The following is a 27,828-nucleotide window of genomic DNA, read 5'->3' as shown; positions in this document are numbered from 1 at the left end:
TTCGCTGGGATTTATATGGGACAAATTTAACAAGAGAAACAAAAATGGATCCCAACTAAAGGATTAACCTTGAAGACCTTACAGGGGTATCGTGCGGTACAATTAACAGCGTGATCTGTCAGTTTGATGGTCCATAGCAGACAAGTTGTGGCAGACTTGCTCGAACAGCTCCAGAAAAGAAACGTGCCGCAATATTTGACACCTGACTGGGCTATGTTAGTGCTCATCTAACTTCGGCATCCTCGGAGAACGAACGTAAACGTGATTTATACAACAATATACATGCGGTACATTTCTGTGCCACCATACTTAGTAATCATATACTAATAGTTATCTGAATTACATCTTAGACCTCTTTTTATTATAGATTGACAACAAAATTTGGAAACAGAACATCCTTCTACAATTCTTGGGAAGTGAAGTTATAGTATGGTTATTAATAGTACAGATAGGTTGAATTATACAGAATAAAGCTGGAACAGGGTCTGCTGTGAAACTACATCCTGCTGGCAATTGTTTGATTTCCTACAAAGAATATTTTCGGTTATTATAACTAATAATAAAATAATTCATTATTAGCTATTGACAGCAATAGATATTTTTCGGGAATTTCTAAGTCGTTTTATGAACTAATCATGGATATACATATATTATGCATAATATTTACATTTAAATTAGCGGCACTTAAACAGGTGCATTATTCAATGAAGTGTGTCATTCAATCAGTTTGGATCTGCTTCGCATTTTTTATGACGCGCTTTAATAAGTAAAATAAATAACCTTGCGTTAAAGCCCAATTTGATACTTTCCATGTCGAACGCAACCACATAATACCAACAAATATACTGCATAAATTGTACATACTATTTGAAACCCTGTAGAGACTAAGTTTAAAATCGTTACTTGACCATTTTCTAACGATTAAAATCTAAAGGCACACAATTTTCATTTACTGTTTTTTTTTTTTTTTTATTTAAGATACCACCACCATGTGTTTCTGCGTGTCATTTTATTTGGGTATGATCTATGATATCGAATCCCTTAGGAAACAAGTTGGGGCTAACAGTAATCGACACATAGATTGTGGCTTCCATTTTAATGGCAGTCCTAGGATCTAAATTCCGCAAGAAAACTCACAGTTAGTAAAAATTGAATTATTTCTTTTCGGTTGAGGACTTTAGTAAAAGCAGGACGCCAACAACACCGTTATCACAAAGAGAATATATACGTTTCGATAGCCAAAGAAATATGATCTAAGGTCTCTTAGAAGATGCTTCATAAAGCCTTATCTGATTTTTAACATCTGAGATAAATTGACGTTTCTGGATAGAGGCAAGGGTCTTAGAATTTAATCAAAACAATGCGATCTATAGGAGATACGACTATGTGTTATTAACTATTAACCAATGGAGGCACATAACCACAATGTTAGGACGAAGTTATTTTAAACAAAATTAAGCGGCCTAGTTTTTATTTCTATTATGATATTTCATTCTTAATATACTTACGACATAAGATTACTGTTATAATTCGCAGTCAAATATTACAGTCATATATAACCTATCATTTATGTATTTTATTGGTTGATTTGCGGTCAAGTCATGTTTCATTAAACCTGTATGTCTTAATGCAAGGCAGCCTGATGTATAACAATACACTGAGTCATATTGAGAATGTTTTGTTATATAGGATAGACCGCCATCTTGATTATTTTGGTCTCCCTATGGAAGATGATATGTGCCATCACACGTGGAGAGTAAATAGTTTGTCTACTATAAACAGGAGACCAACTGCAATCTGTGTATTTATATTGTTATTGCATCTTTTGATATCCTTTAGACCAGTGATTTGCCTCTGAAACAGGTTATTGTAATCGCATGTGATTACAAATTACCGTCTAGCTTGAATGCAAAGAAGTTTTGCGGATATGATTCCTTGTAAACGATTGTATTTGATATACACGATAAGCTGGGTTGTGGCTTTGTGCGTCGAAGCACACGTGGAATCTCCATCCTTCAAATACTCCCGACAGGCAAACGAAGCTGCGCAGGTGTGTTGATTTACAGCGCATGAGTTACTACTCGTGTTTAAAATATTTGTGATTCATTTATACGTTATTTTAATTATGTGCCATATTAGAGTTGTTTTAACTATTGATGTTTATTACCGTGTAAGTTGTTTCAAGGAATGTTATGCTGTGAGACTTAACTAATAAAGTCATTGAACGATAACTAATAACCATTCAAAGCATAACAGCAAAGAATTGCATTGGTGTCATTCTATTTAGTTGTAAAATTCATTTTCTACTTTCAAGTGTTCGAAAGAAAATCGCGTTGTTTACTTATTGATTTGCTTTTCTAATATTTTGGTCGCTGATAGTGAGTTACAAAGTGGTCATTATTGAACTATTGAAGTCCTGGTTGAAGTGCAATCTTTAGGCCGAAAATTTATTATTTATAGATAGCAAGGTAATTCTGTAGTGCTCTCAGCTATAGAGCTGTTATCATACACGCCACACCTTTGTAAGGTTGCGTCACTACTTTTTGATGAGTGTGCTAAATGAGTGTTAAGTGCTAAATAATGACGCCTTTGATTACTGGACATATCGATCTTTGAAATTTCAGTTCAAAGTAAAATTTTGCGCTCTTAAAAAAGTGATCAAAACGGCAATGTGGAGAAATCATATTCCGATGGTATGTAACACTTGACCATCAACAACGAAGAATTGGAAAACCGAGACAATGGACAAAGATATGGGTACTTTCCAAACGGTCTATGTATGTAGTGGGTGCTCCGTCTAAATCCAGTTGAACTTTAGCCGACTGTTTCTGGTGTTGGATTCTACAAACGGCTTGGGTTTGTCCTCTCTTCGTGATACAAGGAAGTAGCCAACTTCTAAAACATAACAACAGTTATGGCGAAAAACTTTTAAGCGACAGTCCTACTTTAAGCGGCGATTAGCAGTTATCAAATCTTTTATGCTGGCTGAACATTCAATAAACTTAAAACCTATTATTTTGTCCGACATTGACGGTCTACATTATAACCAGTTTTCATGCGGCTTCTGAAAAATTGAAAGAAGGCTCCTTTCGGGTAGACGGAAGATTTTCGATAGAATTTAGATATAATAGAGCTTGGAAGTTCTTGATTTTTTGCTAATCTAAGACTACTGACCTGCTGCCAGCACACATTTTAACTCGTCTGTAACTTTTTGGTGTATAATTCATTTTACCGACTCTCTAATATGTTTACACAAACCATCGTTCGACACACGGTTACTACCAAAAATCTATTTGCCGATTGACGCAAAATACTTTAAAAAAAGACTGGTGAGTAGTTTAGGCTGCGTATCGAAGACGCAACGGCAGTGGCCCCTAGATATATTAAATGAGCATGACCATCAAGAATGGCACTTTATAGAAAATTCTGTTAAAATATTCTAAGTCTAAGAATCACGCCCGGTAGTGTGTGCTTAGTTTAAAAAGAGTAGGTCCATGCCTGCTGTCATACGGCCTGAAAAGAAGCTGGTGTTGCGCGAGCTAAGGCAAATCAGCGAAATCAAAAACTTTAATTTTTCGTTGATCGTAACAGTCACGCACTTCGCATTTGGTACTACCCGCCGTCTGCTAAACGCATACTTTGCTTCTCAATCTTATAAGATTATATAGGCTCACGAGCCTAAGTATGTAGACCATACTAAGCGTCAAATGTTAGCTACATAGACTAGTGAGCAGTCGGAAGGCGATCCTAATTTAGCATATATAATCAATTGTTTCGTTGATTCACGTTTTCACTTAAGTCAGTAAGCATCTGGGTATACGAGATGCTTAACGGCCCTTATAGAAACTACATTGTAAGTTTAAAGTGGCTATGCATCGTGCTCTATCTCTCGTTCTCGTTACAGAAATACAACATTCTATGGTAGAAAGTAGATGTGTGATTCCACTGAAACAGCGCCAGTTGCTATTGCTCATTCGAAATGCTAAGTTAGTTGAGGAAATTAGGTAAACGTAAGTTTACCGCGAAGCATACATATCATGATCATTCTGTATATACTGGCTGCGATTCTTCTGTTTATTGATAACACCCCCTGAAAATTTGCTTCTCGAAGTAATTGTTTTCGTCGTAAAATGCGTTTTCAAATACAGTTTGCTCTAAAACTCTCTTCTGCAGTGCTATTACCATCAAGCCCTTGAGAAATCCGTTGTTTTCGAAATTTCCCAGTGTGCAACACAAGTATTATATACAATGCGGTTGCAGTTTTATACATTCAGACGATCAAATTCCTTACAGAAATAAAAGAAGTTCATATAGGGCCTCTAGAATATCTGTTTAATTTAGTTCAGTGCTGTCATCTCCGTCCATCTCGCTTCATTTTCACTTCGCAATAATTGCGTTGCTTTTTTTGAAGTCTATATGAATGTAAGGCTAAATAAGGTTTGTGTTCTTTATCAACGTTCGGGTATTATCGGCTGCTAGTGCTACAGATTAAAATAGAAACCGTGTTTCATGAAATCGAAACGCGCATAAACGAACCATGTCAATCGATCATTAAAAACGGTGAGTTCCGCGCCTCTGAATAATCGGCTTTGTAACACTTGAATCGTACTATAATTATTACTATTTACATTAATAAAAATTATTGCTAGCATAATCGTCCACTTTTTCAGCTGTAAAAATTAGCTAAAATTCACTTAAAAATGCTATAAAAATCACTATAAGTTTGCGTTTGTTGTGTTGAATTTTCTTGAGTGGCTGTGTCATTTTCCTTTAGTTATTAAATAAGCGAAAGCTAATTCGGTATTAACCTATTATTGCAGAAGCGCGCCGCATATCTTCACGCAGATCACGGCAACAGCCAAGAAAACTACAACACTTTACACGTCAGCTACCACCTTGGACACTCTCATGGACAAGACCATGATCAGCGTAGACATTTCTTTGAAGATGAGAATGAACATTCCCACCATGATTACTCTTCTCGGCACGACCACGGTTATTCTGACGTCCCTTACCACAAAATCCAAGGTAAAAGCACGGGTGTACAGGTCTATCGTTGCTTTTTTAGACTGATTTCTTCTGACTGACAGACTTTTTAGCCAAATTTCGATAAGATTCAGCTAGATTTAGATAAATTTCCAATGAGCAATATCCATTTCTGTTACTACCGGTACCCGGTACTTTCAATGTCGCCGAAAGTGAATTTGGTTCCGATAAGCTGGTTTAAAACGAGTTATTAAACAAAGTGTAGTAAACTTTGTTTTGCAGGAGAACACTTCCATGGGCACCGCAAAAAAGAGACTCCACTAGACATAACAACGTTGTGGATGCAAGCAATTGGGGCGACACTACTAATTTCAGTTGCCCCATTTTTGATTCTAACACTCATACCCATTGCTGGTCGCACCGGCCATGAGGACTTTTTAAAGGTAATCTATTGGCACTTCAGCCAGGTAAACCTTATGTATCATAGCTAGTCCTTTGTTCGCAGTTGCTGGGCTGCCCGCCAAAACTAGTTTCCAGAATTGTCGAATTTTGTGGAATAAATGTGATAAAGACTATCACCACCAATCAATGGTTGTAAGAGTTCATCCTAATCTGTTAGTAGTGTGGGCTTTGAACCACATTTTTACGATGTTGGCCTGCGATATGCTGAATGAAAGTCCGACTTTGCTCTACTCGAGCCCGCTGTATGCGGCAACTCTCTCAAATGAACTCACTAGATGTGACCTTTTTCTGTAGTTATAAAGCAATCGACACGTAAACAAACGTCATTAAGACTTATAATATGTAGGTATGTAAATTTCGTTATTAAATTACACGTCACGTTTGCATAGGGTTTTAGCAACAAATAGACGGTATGGAAGATAAAAAGGGTAGAGTAGAGACGAGAACGATCAGACTGAAAAACAAGATATAATTCGTTTTATGTAAGAATAATATTTTCTGTTTCTGAAGGAGGGCTCTTGCGTAAAAGACTCGCTCAGAAAATAAAAGTAGTTACCAAGTTAAAAAATAAACCGATACAATTTTCTACAAAATTTTATCTCTAGTTCATTTTACTTGCGACCTTTCCGTGAAACTTGTTGTCAGGGCCAATTGCCAATAATCAAACTGTATTCGAGGTAAAACTCGAGCTTCGCGGTAATGTGCCCATAAATGTTAAACTGTCGCTCTTATCTGGACGATAATTGCAATTGCGCTGCATATGAAGTGATTAGTGGAACCGATAGAGACCAAGGTCGGTCCTGTGTTTATAGCCAATTTTGGGTTTTAGCCAGTTGGCACATCGAATCTATCGGTTGTCAGTATAGCAGTCATTTTTAAATGCCAGCAAATTTTCAAGCACATAGCCAGCTTAGATGTTAAAAAGTTGATCGGGTTGCCTTTTTCTCTAATATCCTGCAAGGACCGACGTTGGCTTTGGAGGTGTGCAGGAGTTGCACACCTGGTATCATTTAGCTAAAACCTTATTCATGTGTCAACATTACGCTGGTCGGCTATGTCCGTCTCGCAGCCGCGCAACTCTCTGCGCGATCAAAGCAAGCCTAACGTTGTCCGCATCGGTTAAGACAGAAATAGTACTTAGAAATAGATGTAATAGAAAGAAATCGTACTTAGACAGAAATAGATGTCGGAAGAAATGCTGTGGTAAGTTTCAAAGAGCGGTGAGCTCTCACAGGTTTTGATTGATAGGATCTAAAAAACGCTCAGTTTGCCCACTGGTGATGGAACGATAAATGGACCAAAATACTTTGCGCAGGGAAATTAATCCCTATTGTCGGTGATTAATCCCGCAGGATTACTTCGGTCAACGCAGGCCTCAGAAAAGTATACATAGCAAAAGTCGATTTAGAATCTTTGTCCATTTGGCGAGCGCGTCCGCTACTACGATATACGAATATTCGACCAATGGACTGCAGCCGTTGACAGAAGGCGGCTTCATAGATCGAATGACGACCTTTCGCGACTGTACCTCCTACTTGATTGAGCCCTATTATAATGTTGCTTACGTTGTAGTTGTATTTTGTAGCCTCAATCTCTGTTGCTAGACTATCGGCTTCACTTACACTAGCGCCTGTGTATGCATTCTGAGGCGACATCGTTATGGAATGACAAAACGATTTCTAAAGACCGTTGATGGTTATAAAAGCAGTGCAGCGCGCTTACTATATCTAGGTAGAGAGGCCAGTTTTCCCACTGTGCAGACAGAATGAGACTCGAGAGTTATTAGTATCAGAGCAAGTACTTTGCTGAATAATCTACCCAGGTGAATATGTCTGCAAGAATACTTAGCTTCTACCGAGATTCTGCATGGTTTTACTGTTTAGTAATTAAACAATTAAGCGCGTCTCCTACGCTAAACTTTGGTATTTATCACGGCTTAAAAAACCTTACTTAAGCAAGATGATTGCGCATCGCTGGGAATTTAGACAAATAAGCCCCTCCTTTCATTGCATATCTCTACGAGCGGGCAGCTGGTAGAGCTTCGGAGCTTTGAAGATTAATAGTAAGCCCTCCTGCTTAACTTGCAAATGAGCATAATGTTGAATATATATTTATGTGCTATCGGAAAACCTGTGAACTATGGCGCCACTATCGAAATTGCTGTTACCGAAATATTATGAGTTTGCAGGTAGGCTAAGATCACGTGCGTGCAAAAAACACTCTGTAACGGATGAGTAGACCCAGATTGACTCCTTAAACTCGTATTGTGTCCACAATAACCTTACGGCAATTGCTCTTGCTGATATCGACTCCGCCCTATTGATTGGCCTTCGATTTTTTAAATCATATTTCTCTTTATTCACATCGAATACGTACTTAGTAATTTATTACAATAAAAGCAATACATTTTAATCGTGTTTGAAACGACTACGACCGGAGACTAGTGCGTGAGCTATACTTCGACCTGTTGTATACCGGTCGGACCTCCGCCAACGAATCAAAAAATCAATAAAAAGATTGTATTTTTTTTCTATATGTTGTTGTATATATGATATGTTTTTTGTAGAAAAGATTGTATTTAAACAAAAACTACTATTTGGACGATTTTTTTGCATATGCTACGAATGTCATCCCTGAGAATCGTGTTTGATTAACGTAACCACCAATGACCATAAATACAGCTGCGAATCTCGCTGTACAGCTGGAACTAGACTATTAAACGGTCGATTTCGAAATATTCTTTTTTCAGTCCTCGAATAACTTTTTGATGCTGTGCTAAAAATATTGCTAAGGTAAGCTATACACTAGAAACCCCAACAAAGTCAAATTTTGGGCCGCTGCTAGGCTAAAACTACTAAAAATGCGAAGCTCAATCCCAAAGGCTCAGAGGGCAGGAAGGCGCGAAAACTCTTCAGAATACTGACCGCTTGGGTTTATTTGATTATTTATTAAACTAGCATTCTCTTCTCTAAAACGACCGTAAATTTCTGTATTCAAATGCATTAAAAATGGCCTTTTGAGCCATATTGATGAATTTTTGAGCCCTTTAAGGTTAAACCTTAATGAGGGTCTTCAGGTTTGCTTTATGAAAGTGTTCCTCTTTTTTTAGGAGCCGCATACAAACTGGCAATAACGTAGACGTTGACTTTGGGTAAAAAAAATTTTGATGGGAATTTATCGAGCGTGGAAGAATTAGATAATAACTGAATTGCACGCAAATGCCGAAAACGGCGCACCGTTATTCTCCATAACGAACTGGTTTTCATTTGATACCGCCAATAGTGTGAACGCATGGTCGTTGCGATAAACAGCCTAGCAAAATTTTCCCCAATTTAAACATGGCGCTTTCCAGCTGCTTTCAGATTCTCCTAACAGAGTTTTAATTGAGAGACTCAGTTTACGATTGCGAATTATTACGCTTTCGTAGGATCATGCAACAGTTGTCATATTAATTTTCATGCTCCGTGAACTAATTGCTACTGATTTCCGTGATGACCGGCCCATACGGTTTACGTGCTGCTACCTTAAAACATTTAGCCTTGGTCGATTTTTGATCGAGAATACATCACAGCTTCCAACTTTTGGATCTCCTAAGACACTACTGTGGAAACCATGAATTGTCCGCACTTTCGTTTCGTAACCATAGGGCACTAGATGACTGGCATTGGTAGCACTTCTGTACCTTATAGGGAGCAATTTCTTTTTGTTATCAGTCCACCTTTTTGGTGCACAAATCCATATCCCATCAAATTTGTGCAAAAACGTAACTGAGAGAAAACTAAATTTCATTAGCTAGATGTCGCTGTTTACGTGCATCTTTCTAACCAACCTTTGACCAAGGTGTGTCATAAAGCCATAGCCGTAAGTCTGTTGGTTACTTTGTATCGTATAGAAGATAATAATAGAATAAATTTTTATGGACGTCAAGACGACGCACTCCGTGCTGTCTTTAACGAAAATTTTACTGAACTTATCATATGATGAAATTGGAGCTAGCCATTATTTTTTCTAAGAAATGAGCCTCTAGAAAAATGCCAACAAGCTAAGAGCAGAAGCGGCTCTGTTCCGAAAAGCTGTTCACATTGTAATATTTGTAATCAAAGAGCAAAAATGACAGAATCAATAACAGCGCCCAACGATTTTAAATTTAACATACTTGAGTAAAAAGTAAACGCACATGGCGTTTCAGTTAATACGTTTCATTTTCCAAATTGTATACTGGAAAATTTATTATGTTTTCGTTTTACTTAGTCAAAACTTGTTGAAATTTTTATGTTAATTACATCGCCTTCGTCGAAACCATTGATAAACGTGCTCACAGGTGCAGACATCGTGTAGAGCTATTTTCTTTGTTAACTCTGACACCTAGTGATAGCGGTTAGGACAAATAAATAGTATTCTGTTTCATTCATTAAAAGGGTATGTCTATAGTTAACGAGCGGATTTTAGTACTGCTATCTGTGCAGAGATTTTTTTGCGTTATTCTGTAAAGGAAATTGTAAAAATCCTTTGACGCTAAACACATTTTGACTGACGTTTGGGGTCCTGCATAAACGTAACGTCTGCAACTGGTCCGTCCATAGTGTAACTACAGCTTTTTACAGGCACGATACCTAACCTTGACACAATAATGGCAAGCCACCCTCAGGACGCTTCAAGAGATGTCCAGAATTTTTATTTTCATGGTTAATGGTGCCTTTCCCGTATTTTGATTTCTGTTTTCAAAGTTCATAAGGATGTAATAGAACCTAAAAACGGGTACTACCACGGTTTCGCCATCCGATCTTGGTCTGGCGTTTGAAAGACATGTTATCCTCAAACTATAAAAATATCTATTAAAAAATTACTTTTCTTAGTTCTTTCTCGAAGCTATTGTCATGTTTGTTCAGCATCTAGGAGGAAATATGGTACGCCGATTCTCTTCCGCTTTCGTATGTTTTCAGATATATGGTTATAGTAAGAATTTCAATGAAGCGCAGTTGTAATGATTCCAAATTACTAGGCTCCGATTACGAAGAGCCTATTACAGAGACTGTTTGCGGTGGTAAGCATTTCTTGAAATGCTACTACAAAATGGAACAAAGCGGCTGCACGAGAGCAGCTTTGCATCAGTGAGGTTCAGCTTAATGTCAAATGGTAGGCGCAATTGAGTTAAAACCTGAACCACATTATGATAGGCTTATCCGCCAATCGTCTTTCTCAATAAAAGATCGGCTCGAACACATGCATGTAATATTTAGATATTCTCCGATAGTATGACGCTGTTTTGATCGCTAGTAATCTTAGCAACTGATTCTTTAGCGCGCCTTTCACTAAGCTTGGCCATTCAGTATCACACTACTACAGCTACATACCACCGGTATGTAAGGTATATCTTATTAAGATGTTTGAGATTTAATTGAATGATATTGTATCGCATTTTCCATTTCTCCTATTTGTGATATGTTGATGACGCGCCCGCCTTGGAAATCAGAGAACGAATGCATATTTGGATTAAATCAGTCCAGAGACTTCGTTTCAAAAATTCGTCATTTAAAGATCAAATAATTAATAATAAAAAAAATATTATTCCAACACTAAATTCAACGTTATTGCGTTTAGACTTTGTTGAGTTTTGCATCCGGTGGACTGTTAGGTGACGCGTTTCTCCACCTAATTCCTCATGCAATGAACCCTCACAGGCACATCGGACCAAATGACTCGAAAGATGATCATCACGAGCACTTGCCTTCAGACGAACATGGTAGTATTTTTTATTTCTACTAAATCACTTGAGGAGAAAACCTTAACTAAACCATCTCTGAATACATAAAAAAAAAAAGGTTATATAGCTACCTGTTACTTCGGGCGATCAAGTTGGAATCAGCGTACCGAAAACCTGTTCGTATTATAATGATTATTGGTGACGCATGTTATCAATTCTACGAACTGGTGTATTTCACTGCTTGAACCCTAAATATTGACATGTCTATTTTTGTTTGACAAGAAATGATAAAATAATTATTTGCTAAAATTATATCGTGCTTAAAGTATAAAATTAATGTTTTTGTTAAAACCATGTTCTAGTTCAAGGTAAAAATAAATTTGAATCAAAAAATTTATTTTAGGCCACCACCACGACAATACTGTGGGGCTCGGCGTTCTTCTGGGTATCCTAGCATTCCTTATTGTGGAGAAATTTGTTCGTATGGTTAACGGTAAGTGTGACCTGTTTTTATTTAACTCCTAATGTCTCTTGTACATACTGTTATTATAATTATTAATAAGTAATTATTTATAAATTATCGCGATTCTATTGATGCTCAACGAGCCTGAGATTTTACCTATATTACAAAAAAGATGTCCATTGACGACACATTATTAATAATTTCAACACGTTTATGTTTGTTGAGCCATCATGTTGTTCTCCCTTTTTGAACTTTGATAGAAAGTTCAAAAAGGGGGATTATCTTCTCCTTCACGTTTTTGCTTAATTAAAAAGTTACCATGTGATTTCATTCACCTTAAGCCACATACGTCATGAACATTAATTTTATAAAAATAGTCCTACCGCTGTTATTTACATCCTATTCCCAGAAGCCATCTGCTGTTAGCTAAAAGTATTCACAAAAAAAAAACTATCCAGGTTCCTACGATGATGAACAATCGGACAGCACAGAAATGGGTCAGGTTCGAATTTAGAGACTACTTTGTTCTTTTAGGTAAAATCCAAGCAATTGGAAAGGTGATGAAAATAGTAATTTTTCTGCATAGTACGCATTCTATGCTGACAAGGCCTTGAAGCAATACTGAATAATGGTACCGAAACTTGCCATAGATGGGACAACTGATAGTTAGCTGTGAAAAACACATTGCTCTAAGGCGGTATTTCTGCTCCACCGGTCAAGATGCATCCAGCGGGCAACGAAAAATCAGTCGAGTTTTCGCTATAAAGATTGCATGTCAGACTGGGAAACAACATCTTTGACATCTCTATCTTGCTTGTTATGGGGATTGCATACTGCACAAAAAAAAACCCCAAACATTTGAAGACTGAACAATTCGCTAGCGTTCAGATATGCGTTTTGAACTCAACTGCTTGGTAGGATCCAAACGGACTTCATTTTGAAGTTTCGCTCGTATCACGTTTTCAAGAAAACTATCGTCAGATAAGCAGGCCATCGATAGGAAAAATCGACTGTGACATAGCGACGATCGTCAAACAGTTTCACCTGATGCGATTTATTCGAAAATTTGGCGTGGCGTGGCGTGGCGAAAGGCGTGGGCATGATGTATCGTGGGGACCATCTATTTCCAAAATATGTACACGCATTATTGAATGGCGAGTGTTAGCAGAAAATAAGGTGTTCGAAACGTACCACAGTAATTAAGCTGCTAGAAACAACATGTAAACCGGAATCAGTAGTCCGAGACCAATCGGGATCCGTACTGCCAGTAAAAAACGGCCGCGGCAAATTTGCCAACAACATCATTTATATATAGCAGATCCTTGGACCTCAGAAGTGCGTAACAAATGGAAGTTTTCATTTTGGTCTTAGCTCGAAGGGACAAAGTTCATGGTCTTGTAACAATTAAGACAACGCGTTTATTTAGTGGATCGGTTTCTCTTTTTTTTTTATTTATTGCTTTTTTTTTTCAAATTCTCGTTTTTGTTAAAGTATACACCCCGGCTATCTTTTTCGTGAAACAAGATACGACGACCTTCAACACAACATCAACAATGTGCTTCACCGACAGGGGTAACCGGAACGGCTGTTGATGAACATATCTAGGTTATACTCAGACTGACAAGAGATCCTCCCATAGATCGATGAGATGGCATGGTAACCATATGTGCACTGATACTTTCCTGGAAATTATTTTTGCAAACGATATTGTTTAAATCGGCGTGACTGCATGCTTACTTTACATGATTTCTATGGCAATGCACTTAGAGATGTATTAACCGTTTAGGCGATGCCGCCCTCAGTTTGTCGCTTGCTGATCGCCAATTACAAAACGGCTTCTGCATTTCCTGCAAAGGCCGAATCCTTTGTATTCTTTGCATTCAAACTGCAAATTATTTCAAATCTAGTTTCTAAAATGGCTTTTTAAGTTTTTTTAAAGAAAGTCAGTTTTTCATTTTTGAAGGAAAAGCCATTCAAGTTAAAAAATAAGAGACAACAAAGCTGAACGTTTGAAGGCTAAAAGTAATGGGAAGATCGATTTTAATCCGACGATCGAATTAAAAGAAGAGAAAAATGTAAATTTGAGATATAATAGGCGCCGTTTTGATACTTTGTATTTTAAATTGAAATAAAAAGAACATTTCCAAGCTATATTAGTCTTCTGATTACTTAACTTTGTTTTGTTTGATCATTTCTCTGAAATAGTTCTGGCTTTTTATCTCTTCACGGGTTCTCGTAAAGAGTTGTTTTGTATTCACATAGGTTTTTATCTTGAGTATGGTATTTACTTGATTGACATGACTAAACTGTCGTCGTTTGAAACCCACCCAATAACCTAAACTCGGAAATACGTTTGTCGCCCAAAAAAAAAGAAAGAGTCAAAGGCGTGTACGACCAATGATCTCTCAGTGGTATCTAACACTTGGACACCAACAAAATGACAAATTGAGAAGAGAAGTAATAAAAAAAAGTGGTGACTTATCCATTAACTGAATATATTTTCTTTCATCTATTTAACTTTTTCTTTCTTCGAGGTTGCTCAGTCGAATAGTCTTTATTGGCTTTGGAGTACAGCTTGTAGTATACTTCACCTTTGACGGGGGGAGGCTACAAAGCAGAAAGTCTGCAAAATGGGCATCGCGGTTTTTGTTATAAGATGATAAATTTGAATTATCGTTTACAGACTACTATGATTCTTTCCTTATGTATCGGAAATATATGTGAAAACGAATCCCAGAACGATTATGCCTATGGGGTGCCATCACTAACTAACCCTTCAGCCACGTTTTTTAATAATACTGATTGCACGGTTATATCACAAAAAAAATAGAGTCGCTAAACTTTTTATTGTGAAAGCAAAAAATCGGTGCTAAGACAACTCTAATTATTTAGCAAAGGTACTGCACACCGTGCCATATTATGACTTCATCCATGTATCTAACAGCTCTCATACTTACTACGCAGTTTTTAAACCTTAAACCCTAGATTCACTAAAATTCGGTTAGAGTGTGACTGAGATTCAGATTCTTTGAAAAAAAGGAATGTATCTATTATATATATTCTCGTAAATTTTTTCAAGTCCGATTTGTAATCTTTCAATGGTAATCCCTGTTTTGTGTCGCCCACAAAGCGGTTAGGTTCTTTTTGTAAGAACAAGGCCTTAAATTCTGTAAAAACTATTTAAATATTGTTTAACCACACAATAGCTTGGGCCACAGTTGTAACTGTGCTATGAAGCGTATATGAGTTGATACAGCCATTGCCAAAAAAAGGCAATACCAAGACTTTCTGCCTACTCCTCAGTCTTACGAACCCAGTTAAATACCAGTACGTGTCAACATGGCAGCAAATAATTGGTGCAGTGTCATAAAGACAGTTGTCTTCCTATTTTTTTTTTTAGTAGTATAGTTTCTTGACACATAGTGAGACAGGTGTATAGAACTATATGAATCTATAGTCGAAGGTATCACTATTATAGGCAATCATTCGCACGGAGATCACGGTCACAGCCACTCACACAGGATCAACACGTCACCCAGTGCTACCGAGTCCACTACTGGCGATAAAAAGGACATGGCAAAAGAGTCGAAAAAATCAAAAGGGCTGAAAAAAGTGTCAAAGGAAACAGCTGCTGGAGATCGCAAGGCAAGAGAGGATACTAAATTAACCAAGCTTTGTGACCGTGGTGTGTGAAAATTTCAATAAATTGAAGCATATTACTTTAATGCAGTTCAGATATGCTTGAAGCACTTGTTAACTTATTATCAATAAAAAATCCAGTAAACAGCCTTCCCCACCAAATAAGCGTTTATGATGAGTACAAGTACATATACTACTTGGTATTTTGCTGTGCACTGAATGTTTTTAGCAGAAGCTGCATTCCTTGGTGAAATGAGTCTCACAAATAATACTGTTTTCTGAGTCACGTTAAGGAAAGTGTCGCTTGAAAGTATTTAAAATTCTTGTTTTTGTAAACACTTTCAATAGAGGTTATCTCCATCTTGCGTCTATAAGGAAAAAAATGTGCCATAAGGTGCTATCGGTGTCTTTCTCGATTATAGCTTTAAATGATTTTTCCGCTTTTCAGATTCTGATGTAGAAGGATCGGACATTCGAGTAGCAGCGTATCTCAACCTCGCTGCTGATTTTGCTCATAATTTCACTGATGGCCTTGCCATAGGAGCATCGTTCCTTGCGGGTACGTACGTACTACCTTGTGTTTACTATCTTGATACATTGCAACCGTTTTCCAACCTTCATTTCGATTTGTAATATTCCAGGCAACACTGCAGGCATTGTATCGACAGTAACGATTTTACTGCACGAAGTGCCACATGAAATTGGTGATTTCGCTATTCTTGTTCAAAGCGGCATGAGCAAACGCAAGGTTTGTAGCGCTAAAGCAGCATATAAACAAAATATTTCGTAACCTTTCTACAAGCAAATATGTTTAAGGAGCCATTTTATCTCACTTATGAATAGGGTTTTTCACGGGTAACAGTTGAAGCCACTTGACAGTTACAACTCCTAGAACAAGCTATGATTATCTACAAGCTGTTTATTACGTATTTTCATGCTTTACAACGCTTTTGAATCAATATACATTGTCTGCCAGACACGGCACCCCTTATCGACCGGATGAGACTTATCGCAGACGTCATTGTGGTGACCTTTGTTTTGTGTATGCTCAACGGAGGAGACGTCCGCTGTGTTGAAAAATTCGATCGACGATGGGTGGAAACGTGCTGATTGATAGGTGATGGCTAACTATCGTAGTCAGAGTAGAGAAGGATATGTTAAATATTTATTAATAAATATATAAATTTACTCTGGCCTGTGCTTCGAGGTCTGGTCCAATTGAAATTCGCAAGGACAAAAAGAGCGACCTGATTGTGGATTTGAATACGGTGCGCTTTCACAATTGGGTTACGGAAAAAGTGAAGAAGAGCATTGTCAGAGCGCGAAATTCATACAGTAACTTTTACAAGCAGTGTACGTTCACTTAGTACTAAATTAGCTGAGTAGATAAGCGTTATGCATTAGGTCAAGTGGTGAGCTCACACAGGTGTTACACATGAAGTTAAATCGTTGGCTACACACATTCTATACACTACGGTAAGTCATGGATTACGCACCTCAACATACACAACCGATTTTAAGTGTCCTTGCGATAATTCGTTGGATAAAAATCTATATAGAACAGGGTCCATATGGGTGCCTGCGTCTTTTTTTTATTAAGAGAACACTGATACTAAATTTTAATGCTATAAAACTGCTCAATTATAAAAATCTCTATAAGTTAGTAATTTGGTGTAATTCGTGTTAGTAGGTCGTTTGAAATTTACAGGTAGAGTATATAACTGTTCGGTATGGAACATTTGGTGAACGATAAACAAACAAAACCGGCTTGTTTTTCAACCATAACTTCGCTAGTCCCAAACTTAAAAGTCTTCAAGGACAAACTGAAAATCGTTGTATTGAATTACATTACATGACTGCCCTAGGGGCTATATGGGCTAGGGTAAGGTAATTCTATATAGACCATTGCATTTTAAGCTTATAAGAAACCTGGCTGGAGTTTTAGCAAACGCCAATTTGCCGACAAAATGGCAAATATTTGACATGAAGCTATCTAATTTTCCTATCATTTCAAAAACTGTTCACGTTAAACAAATGTCTACATATGTGTGCCAAGACGTTGCGCCTTTCAAAGCCGTATCTAGCTATATAATTGGTATCTTTGTATCGGAAAATCTGCGATGAAATTATCACGGATGCTCGTCGCGGGCGAGATCTACGGTTTTTTCGTTGACAAATGGACTTCATAAAATATGCACCAGGCTACTAATCCTTTCTCACCGAAAGTGAAAACTTCTAACCTCGTTTCTTTTAAAATAAGAAAGAAACTAGAGCCAATTAACAAAAAACGATTGGGGTCACTCTTGGCCATTTCAATATACTGTTAAATTCTTTTACGATACTAAATGTAAACGAAGCGCCTGCCATCGAGCCCCTGGCTTCTAGCAAAGCGTCTGACTAGTTCTAGGGTACTATTAATCGCAATAAACAGTGTAACGGGAAGAGTATGTGATCAAGCTCATTAAAGTAATAACCTTCCTATATACCCTGAACCGCTAGGTGCTAGTATCTCCGAAATGCTTAATAACATTGAATTCATAAAGAGATCAATTAATAGTACTTAAAGGTATTCGCCCACTTGTCATGATTTAAGACGTAACCATCTTATGCGGTGGAATAACAGGCGTGTTATGTTTATGGTATGTCCGGACCAAAACAACCGATACGACCTTGTAATCTACCTGATAAGCAAAAAGACTAGTTGTTTAAGTGCTTTGAACAATCTTAACCATCCTGAAAATACGCGAAGGGGCTTTGACCAGACTGCTCACCACTCTCCGCAAAGTAGTGCCCAAAGTTCTTCTACAGTAACAAAAAAAAAGCTAGAAACGAATGCCTCTTATCTTTGGGCATCTGAGTTTTCTCGAAATGTAATCTAACCACTACTTTTTGCAGTTATTGTTAACCGGACATTTCCAGAATTTGTTCTTGAGAGCATTCATTGATGCCGTTTGAGATTTCCAACATTCGTTTTTGAGAAATTCACTGATGCCGCCGAAGATCGGTTTAGATTTTCTGATCTGCCGAGAGAGTTGGGACCGATTCTGAAACGTGCCAATAAGCAAACATCTGTTTGACATTTAAATCCCTTTTAGAGGAACTAAAGGTGAGGTTAGTAATAACGGCGAGGCAGACCTAAGCTATTGTGCTTACCGAAGTTGATATCAGGCAGATGTAAGCTAACATCGTTGCACCTAAAGCAAATGGTATTTCAGTTCATCACCGGCAGAAGCCTCGCGGGTTACCTTTGTTCTGATTTTGTAGACTCTGAGTACGAGAGAGCGTTTAATATTGCCAGCTACTTTTTCAGGAAAGCAAAAAGCTTAATGCCTATGAAAACGTCAAACGACTGTCTAGACATATTTATATTTCGAGGTATTCATAGGCAATTAATAAGCACCTAAGTATATACTAACTCTTTACATAGTGTACATTTGAATTGCTTTCGTGCCGACAAAAGCCGATAATGTAATTAACGGCAAAGAAACATCAAATACCACCAAGGCTGCTACGTAACTGTGCAGCCCAGCGGCCTCAGTGACCTGATACTCTGTCCGATATTTCTTTTTATATCCGCAAAAAGGATATTTTGATTGCTGTAACAGAATTACTAAACGCTGCAATAGAGCTGGTTTCTTATTGCTTAGCTGTCTTGTGATGTACACTTCACTCGCGCCACATAAAACACGCAGAGTGTATAAAAAATACCCCCGCTCCTCTTATACTGAATGAGGTAGAATTTTCTTCTCGATCTTGAAAACTTGGACAACTGGATTCACTTATGGAGAGTGCAACTAGTTTATACGTACAACCTTAGCTTAGGAGAGACAGTTTTCGAAATATTCGAAAACGAAGACGAAATCCATGTTAATGTTTTTGCCGACGAAATCATGTTTACAGATTTCCAAGACCTCGACATATAACTCCACCTAAGCAGGTTATATGAGTCAGCGACATAAGTGTCGTAAATGGATATTCTTCGCAAATGCAATGAAATAGGAAGCCCATGTATGTCACAGAAGCGTTTTTGACGAATATATATATATATATATATATATATATATATATATATATATATATATCTTGACGAATTTTTCTCTTTTATGGCAGTAATTGCTTTCAACAATAGCGTCAACTAGATATTGACTCACACAGCACCGCCTTCTCATATATATCTATATGTACATGGGGGTAACCATATAGCTCTACCAGGTGGATTTATATGGGCGGCTAACTATTTGAAGCGATTTAGATCAAACAGATTAGAACAGATACCGCTCTGAGTGTAACTGAATGTTTGTTGGAAATTTTATTGATTTCTAAAAGAGCTGTTGACATACAAATGAGCATCAGACTTATTTGGGCAATATCGTCCTTTTCGATTCTTTCGGACAGCTGAAGCGAACAAGCCCATTTTTTTAAAAACGAAACTACTCATGTGATTTTATCGGAGCAACGGACAGTGTACAGGTTTTGACTCTTTTCCCTTACGATATGGTGGCAATCAATAATGAAGCTGCCCGCACCAGAGCACCCCAATTTAGAAGACGAAGGGCTGTGTTGCTGAAATGACACTTTATGATAGCCCGACGGCCTCGGCTGATCATCAGTCTGCGCAATTGGAGGGAGAAAATCATCTTTTGTGAATGCAAAAACATCTTTGTCTTCTGGAATTCTTTCACGATATACGAAGATGAATATCGTTTTTGCATAGACTGCGATTTGACTACCGTGGCTTACGAAGCCAAACTTCGAATGCGTTGCAAGGTTGCCCCGTCTAGGGTTTTTTCGAGCAGCACCAAAGAAGTACGATGTTATGGACGTCTGCCTACAGAACGAACTTAATCGTGCTTAGGCTTATGTGAGTCCAGTTGCATAATTAACAGACACGGCTTCTTGAAGACAGTGAATGGTCGCGAAAAAAACTTCCTTTGTAATCCGATAGGTTTGCGAGATCTAAAACTAGCATACCCGTGAGCATGTGCTCCGTAAAATGAATCCTAAGAAATAAAGGAGACAGCAGATCTGTGTAGCCGCTCGCGAAAACTAAGATGTTGTAACAAACATTTCGCGTCGTTACGATGTTATTTAAGCAGCTACTTATGTTTCTTTAGGTGCAATCAGTCTTGAAGCATTCATTATCATAAGAAAGTACGTTTGAAAGTACATGCAGATTAAAGATACTCGAAGAAGTGGAATGATATGGCTCCGTGAAAATCTTGGAAGTTCTTTAAGAAAACTTTGACCGGTTCCTCATTAAACTCATTGCACGTGCAAAAGACATTTTCGGGTTGTAGCCAAAAAACTTATTAAGAACGCGATCATCTAATCCGTGATGTCAACTGTCCGGTACGTTTATATCTAGGCGTTTAGCAAACTAGTACACAACTGACTTTGCCTTGAGCATGATAGAACTTTATATAATCCTTACGCATTTGGCAAAATATGCTGCTATAGTCTTTTGACGTTATAAAACACATGACGTGCATGTTCAAACAAGCTCGGTTCGAGTACCAGAAGCTGCGGCTTTTCTCACAGCCTTGAGTTGTCGTTGAAACGTGGCCCGGCTCATCCCAAATTCACAAATGTTTCCATAATCGGACGGTCTTTATCCCTCTCGGCTGGACTCTGTACCTTTTTTGTATGTACACACTGTTTTGAGATTTTGCGTCCACTAGCAGCTAACCACTATAGAACTTTACACAGGAATGACGACGAGGAGCGCCAAAGCTGGTTATCTCAATCATTTGTTACATGTATTTATCACATAATTTGTTGGAAAGCCTCTAGTGTTAATGAGCAGGACACAGCATTCAAGTTATTTAAAAACAGAACAACGATAATAAAAATAGAACTTCAGGAATTTGTCCATACGCCATAAAAATAATGTTTTACCATTTTATTAAAAGTAAATTTGCCAAGTGGACTAAAAACAATAAGCACGTTTGTAAAAACTTACGAGGCATGATATTTAAGATTTTAACGGATTTAGAATTTTAAGTGATGGTTTTATGCTTACAATTTAGTGTTCATTAATAGAGTAAAGCGTTTGAGTCATATCAGCGATAATTGTTCCTGCCAACGATGCTGCATGAGAACACCAATGTCGCAATTTCTTTTAAAAACAACCTTGCAAGTATGACACATAGGGACAAAAATACAACACATGTGTTCGGCATTGTATGACATATACATACATAGATACGTGCGACAGACTCAGAGGCAATTATTCTAATTTTACGGTGTAATAAGTAGCTGACGACATTTCGTTTCATAACGTTCAAAATCACACTGGCATAGATCGGCGTACTTCATTCTGTGCCGTATAATTCCCATGGTGATGGTGTTATATGGAACAAAAGAAACTGTTATAGAAAAATAAGTTGGTTGTTTATCGTTCAGCAAAAGTTTCTTTATCTTTATCTTCTAATATTTGGTCATAAATACAACCGACGAATTTCTCCTAATATCTGACCCATGAAACTTCTGTAGTATTAGAATTTCAAATGAACGTTCGTTGGCTAGAAAAAGACCCCGAAAGAACTGGCCCTGTTCCACATAGCTATACTCTTTCCTGCCATTTAAAAATTTCATACGATATCATTACACCTAACGCAACCAACTGCAATGAGATTTTTCTAGCGTGGGATATAACACGTGGCGACACTGCCACTAGAACAGCATTTTTAAACTGCTGTGGAAGAGCAGATAGGACTGCTGTGGCTTATTGAGACGTGTGATGCAGTAGCTGTTCACCACAGCATGTACGAATATTTGAGTGCAATTCTACTACCTGGTTTCGTTCTTTTCCACTGTGGAAGAGATACAGATTAAAATTGCAATTATTCTTCCTTTCTATTGAATGACAGCAAAGTTCTTGTAACTAAAAATGATCCTGATGTTAATTTCATGTTTTTATGGCTATACATGAGTTGATAATGGTATTACGGAAAAAGCTTCCGGAAAAGCAGTTGTCCAATATTTAGACATATGCAGTATCGAAAAGAAATGGGTCGGAACACCAATACGTGCAACCGGCAATGCAGCTCAGAAAATGAATGATGTGGTGTTTTTCTATCACGAAAAGTAGAAAACAGGGGTTAAAAGCGTACACAACGCAGTGAGGGGATAGGATTATTCTAACCACGTTACAAAACGAATTTATAACGGTTTCTCAATTATGTCAATGGCTGGAAAAGCGCGGAGCCATTGTGCCTATAAGAAGCCCACGATGTTGCATCAAAATGAATGGTTTTAGCTGTCGCAACGAGCCCAAAGATATCCACTAAACTCTCTCCATAAACGTTTCAAGTGGACTAAACCATTGTTAAGGTTTGACATTTAAAAACTAAGAAAAAAGGTTGTTTTTCAGATGAATCGCTTTTTGAAATTTTGGGTAGTAACGCTCAACACTTTTGCAGGCCTTCCGACCAAAGGTCTCACACCTTCTCTGTAAGACGTCCGAAAAAAATAATGGTGCGGGCCGTGATTTCTATTCACGGTGCAAAAGCTCTGTATTTTTCCAACAGAATTATGAAAGAACGTCAATACAGTAAGGTAATTTAGACGAAAATGCTGCCTCAGGCAGTGCTTCCCAGAGAAGAAACCATGGTTCTATGTCCATGCATAACATATCACCACATCATACGTAAAGTAGGTCTTTGAGGTGTTTGCCGCTAATGGTGTTGAGGTTCTGCCGTGATCTAAAAATTCGCTCGATTTGAACCTGACGTAAGATGTATAGCTTTACTTCAAGGGTCAAGTCATGACCGCGCAGGGGATCGAACGAAGATCTTATAACTAACGAATACAGTGTTTCCAAAATGGTACGAAAACGTATTCGCAGCACACTAGATCAGTAAGCACAGCCAAAAGTGCTATCACATTTGATACAATTAAAAAGCAGATGGTCATTCAATATGGTCTCCCTTCGCCCCAATTACAGCTCTGATTTGGGACGTACATCATTTACTAATCATTTTCAAAACGCGCCTTCTATAATTTACAAAATAACTGTATCAAGCATGATCAGTAAGTACAGACTCGTCGCTAAATAGCACTCCACGCAAAAAATTTGGCTGACCAAAAGTTTGGCCCGATAGTAAGGTAAGACTCCCCAAAATACTACGGCTCAAAACTGTCGAAAAATAGGAAAAGCGCAAAAAGGCTATTGTAAGCTAACCATTGGAGCTACCCTAGACGACTTAATTGGCAGTTGGTTTGCTCCCCCCGAAAATAACCTCTTCTAGTTGTATCAAAAATCCGGAATAAAATGGCTTTTTTCATAATTTTGCTAAATCTCGAGCCGTCATGAAAGCCTTCCTTGAAGTTCTCGAGAATTGCACGGCAAAACTGTAAGCCGTCGACTTCGGAAATGGAGGATTTGTCCCGTGAAAGTGAGTTAAACAATAGGCGGTCTTCGCTCGAATTGCAAAGTGTTTTCTGTCAATATGTATTTGTGGTCTTGTTGCAAAGAAAAACAAGGATAGTGAATAACCGGTTGCATACTGTGACAAACGGCCACAAAAGGTTTATTCGAGCCTAGACGGAATGGTAAAGACAATTTATTATATAAACATACATTTATCCACAACTAACACAGTAAGTATAATTAACATTCCCGTGTACCTTCGTGAATTGTTTTCAGGCAATGTGTTTGCAATTAGTCACAGCGATTGGCTGCTTGTCAGGAACAATGGTGTCTTTACTAGCAGGCGGTGTTGGGGCTGCCCGTTGGGTTTTGCCTTTTACTGCAGGAGGTTAGTGGCTGGTTGCCATTCTGCGTTTAAATACATGAGACATACTCAAACCTCAATAATTATTGTGAACAATATGGAACGTATTGGCGAACTTGGTAACTAAATGCGTTCGATATCGATTTCAGGATTCATCTATATTGCTACGGTGTCAGTTATTCCGGAATTGTTAGAGAAAACGCGGTTCTGGCAATCTGTTAAAGAAATCATAGCACTTGTTCTGGGGGTTGGCATGATGATGTTTCTTACGGAATTCGAAAGTGTATAAGTTCGCGAATATACAAATATGGGCTATTTTTGTTAACCGATTGTGAAAAAATGCTTGAGATTTTCTATGGGCATAATCTTTGTTGCACAAAGAGCTTTTTGTTATACAAAGATCCATCCCTATCCTCATCCCGTTGTTTCATATCTCCATTTCTGTTTTTAGTCAACATATTTGCTCTTATAAAACTGGAAACAGCAACATTTGTTGTAAAGATAAGTATCCAAGGTACTTCATATGAACATATTTCGCCTGACACTATATTATGTTTCTCATGATATCTCTAATGACTACATGTGGCTTGAAGCACACTAAACTAATGCTAATTTAGAACAATGTATGGCAAAACTTATGGCTTAAGCATCGCTACTTCTTAAAAAGAACGTTATTAAAGATATAAAGAGCGACGAAAGTATAAGTAGTCCTTTTCATGAAAATTATTACATGGATAGGGAGCAGGACAAATAACAGACAGACTATTCTTACTCAGAGCGGCGTATCAATGTGCGTGTGACATTTGTAACAGAGTGAATAAATAGTGTTGTGCACTACCCGTATATCTGCACGATACAAACAAACATTTAAGCAATTCATATATTTGTTTACCATCTTCTGTTATGTCACTACTATACAACACGATGCATGTAAAACGATAATTTGTAACGGACACTTCTTTCGTTAATGCCTATTAAATGAAATATATGAAGCCGTTTTATGACTGCTGCTAGTTCGGATACGATTAAGGTATAAGAGCTCTAGCCTTAAGCCGGTATGTTGTCAAACTCCAGGCAACGGGCTCTTCCTTTAGAATTTGATGGCAGCGACTAAACCTATGAGAGCGATTTAACCACCACCTGAAGGCCGGAGAGCTGCCGATTACGGCTTAATTACAGAACACCGAGACAAAACAAGGAACATGAAAGCCACCGGTCGGATCACCACAAAAGGCGAATCACTCCGAACTCGTTTGCTATAGGAGGTACACTGCCCTTGAACCAACGGTTAGTACCAGTAGCAGCACTCAGTCGTGGTCCGCAAAATCGCTGGCGTTGAAGCAGAGACCAAGAAGCAGACAAGAAGCAGAGAGACCCAGCCGCTAAGTAGTATCAGCGAAAAAATTTGGCGGACGAGAAAGCTGGTGTCTAGGTAGACCAGGGGTTTACGGGGAAAAAGCGGTCATACACGGTACGAAGTTGCCAGACTTGCTCCGTGAAGGCTCCAGTAAAAGAAAGCGTCTAGGACGCACTATGAAGACGGCCGAAGTGTGAGGACTACATTGCATTGGAGGAAACGTGGGGCGACGACGCGAAGCTGGTAGGAAAGTGGCCGGGATGAAAACGCAAGACCCGTGGTACACCGAGTTGCAAAAGGCACTAATGCACAGGGAACACGTGGATGCTAAGTGGACGCAGAATGACTGGTATCAACGATCAGATGTTGAAATCAAGAAAGTAAAAAATAAACAGATGCGTGTGTATATACATATATATATACGGGTGTAGGCGCATGTAAGCACAGAAAGGGGGACAAAATCAACCTTAGCCCACCGTACTTGTACTAGACCATATTATACTAGGGCTAACAGCTTACCGAGTGGTAAACACAGCACCATGTGCAGTCGAAGACTACATTTAGAAGTAATATTTGTTATTTATCGAAGTTTCCAATCAAAATCTGGGGTTCATTGCAGTGATATTTTGCAAGTGTTGTCTTACCATTTTCAACTAGGCGGCAATGTGAATGAAAAAAATTGCGTGGGCTTATATAGCTCAAGTAAGTGTCAAGTAATTCTCTTGCAAAAAGCCATTGTGTGGCGTGGCTTGTAAAGCAAAAGCGTTATTGGACCCTCTTTGTTCGGAAATAACGAGCTGCAGCCAGTTAAGGGCGAGTTGTGTCGCGACATATCATAAACCTTTTTATAGACTGAATGAAGTCTATTCAAGGCGAGAAACCTTAGTTTCACCAGGATGGGAAACAATAAGTTCGCTAGAAACCTTGTTCTCAGACCGACTGGTCTCGATTTGCGTTGATATAGAGTGGCCGTCTTTGTCCCGTGTTTTAGTTTTTGCTCTTAGGGTCATGTGAAAAACAAGATCTAATAAACAAGCCGAAGAAAACTACATCCGTGAAGTGATTGGTGGAAATACAGTATACAGAGTCGTAATCTACCATTACAGGTTTACTGAACGGAAATTAAGCAAACGGTTACCGAAATGGCAGCTGACGGACATTACTTTCTATTTATATTGTAGATTAAGCTCCCTGGATTGCAGCAAGGATGAAAACACACACGGAAACTTGCTTCTGTTTTCCATATCGGCGTTTCAAAATGAAGCGGGTACTTTTATCCAATACCGCTTCGGGAACCGCTTGCATAACTTGAATTACGGCTCTGTATACTTAAGCTTTAATTTCACTAATTACCTCACGGATGCAACGTTTAAATAGCTCATTTTTTCCAGTTTTTTTTTATTAGACGTTGTCCTTCACATTACCCTAAAGACAAAAATTTAAAACACAGGATAACAATGGCCACTAATGTCACCGTATGCGTACATACCGGCGTTTTTTTTAACCTAGTTTAATTTATTGATGTTACGGCCAGCCTAACGTACTATAGTACGCACCAACAGTTTTTCGATGTAGTTACTTGGTTTCACATAACCCTTTATACTTTGACTGTTGCCTTTTCAGCCTGCTATAATATAAAAGGCGTAACCATTCTTACAATCCAACCCTCCTGCTACCATAAACCAGTTATCAAATCAGTTTATTTTAAAACTTGATTATTACTACACCCAGCCTAATGTAAGTGATTACTGGATTGTAGAGCAACACCTTTACAAGTCCCATAAAGACCCCGTGATATTAACTTTGTTATGTCGTTGCCACCCGTAACCATGTTATTTTCTGTTACTCAGTTTTAGCTTGGCCACAATGGTTCAGATAGTTCAATACAGCTCTACTACCCTCTACTAGCAATGATGGTTTAGTGGGTTAATTCCGCTTTCCTATACAAATTTTAATGCAAAATTTAATTTTCTGCGATTGGATACCTAGCGCTTTTGTATCCCTCTACTTAAACTCAACTTGAAAAATCGCCAATATACCTGAAAGCAAGCTTTACCTTACTTTTAATGTAAAGTCATGGCCGGCCATGAACGTAGCGTTAATGTGAGACCTTGAATTTAGCCTTGTACATTTTACCGCTATTCCAGCTGTTCAATTGGAATGGAATAATAATCTTAATACTTCGTTTTATTTCAATTAATTGTAACATCTAGAAATAAACAAACCACATGTGCTACGAAGGAATAAGATCACCGGTTCCCAAATTATCGATATTTCTTTAACATAGCGGCCGCGCTTCCTCGTTGAAACGCTTACATAATAAAATGTTCCCGATACGTCACAGAGCTAATCTTGTTTTCCCCATTTCGATTAATCGTTTTCCAGGAATTTCCTGTGTTTTGTAGAGCTAGTTTTAAATATATATCTACATTTTTTTAAACGCGTATATTGTTAAGTTATTAGTTATAACTATATATATATA

The 27,828-nt window shown here is 38.1% G+C and overlaps 1 protein-coding gene across 3 annotated transcripts; it reads left to right on the top strand.

Annotated features, from left to right (window-relative positions):
* The first annotated feature begins 1,752 nt into the window (after nt 1-1,752).
* Nucleotides 1,753-27,691, top strand: Catsup (zinc transporter catecholamines up). 3 transcript variants are annotated; one of them, XM_086971051.1, is made up of 11 exons: nt 1,754-2,050; nt 4,480-4,560; nt 4,821-5,028; nt 5,269-5,429; nt 11,050-11,191; nt 11,556-11,645; nt 15,094-15,300; nt 15,703-15,813; nt 15,896-16,002; nt 23,902-24,013; nt 24,139-27,691. In XM_086971051.1, the coding sequence occupies exons 4-11, from the start codon at nt 5,328-5,330 to the stop codon at nt 24,276-24,278; spliced, it is 1,011 nt and encodes a 336-aa protein (XP_086827177.1). In that variant the 5' UTR covers nt 1,754-2,050; nt 4,480-4,560; nt 4,821-5,028; nt 5,269-5,327; the 3' UTR covers nt 24,279-27,691. The 3 variants fall into 3 exon arrangements, with proteins under 3 accessions (XP_022700115.1, XP_086827177.1, XP_086827176.1); XM_022844380.2 differs by lacking the exon at nt 4,480-4,560 and having other exon boundaries at nt 1,753-2,050; XM_086971050.1 differs by lacking the exon at nt 4,480-4,560 and having other exon boundaries at nt 5,252-5,429.
* The last annotated feature ends 137 nt before the right edge of the window (nt 27,692-27,828 follow it).

This window comes from Varroa jacobsoni, unplaced genomic scaffold, assembly GCF_002532875.2.
Source record: "Varroa jacobsoni isolate VJ856 unplaced genomic scaffold, vjacob_1.0 scaffold_119, whole genome shotgun sequence".
Taxonomy (NCBI): domain Eukaryota; kingdom Metazoa; phylum Arthropoda; class Arachnida; order Mesostigmata; family Varroidae; genus Varroa; species Varroa jacobsoni.
The sequence above is the reverse complement of the archived record's forward strand: the minus strand, read 5'-3'. Positions and strand labels throughout refer to the sequence as shown.

Coding starts and splice junctions, on each gene's coding strand:
- Catsup (XM_022844380.2), top strand. CDS start 1,907: ATGCAAAGAAGTTTTGCGGATATGATTCCTTGTAAACGATTGTATTTG. Junction 5,430..11,049: donor GCCATGAGGACTTTTTAAAG/GTAATCTATTGG, acceptor TATTGCGTTTAG/ACTTTGTTGAGTTTTGCATC. Junction 15,814..15,895: donor AGGAGCATCGTTCCTTGCGG/GTACGTACGTAC, acceptor GTAATATTCCAG/GCAACACTGCAGGCATTGTA.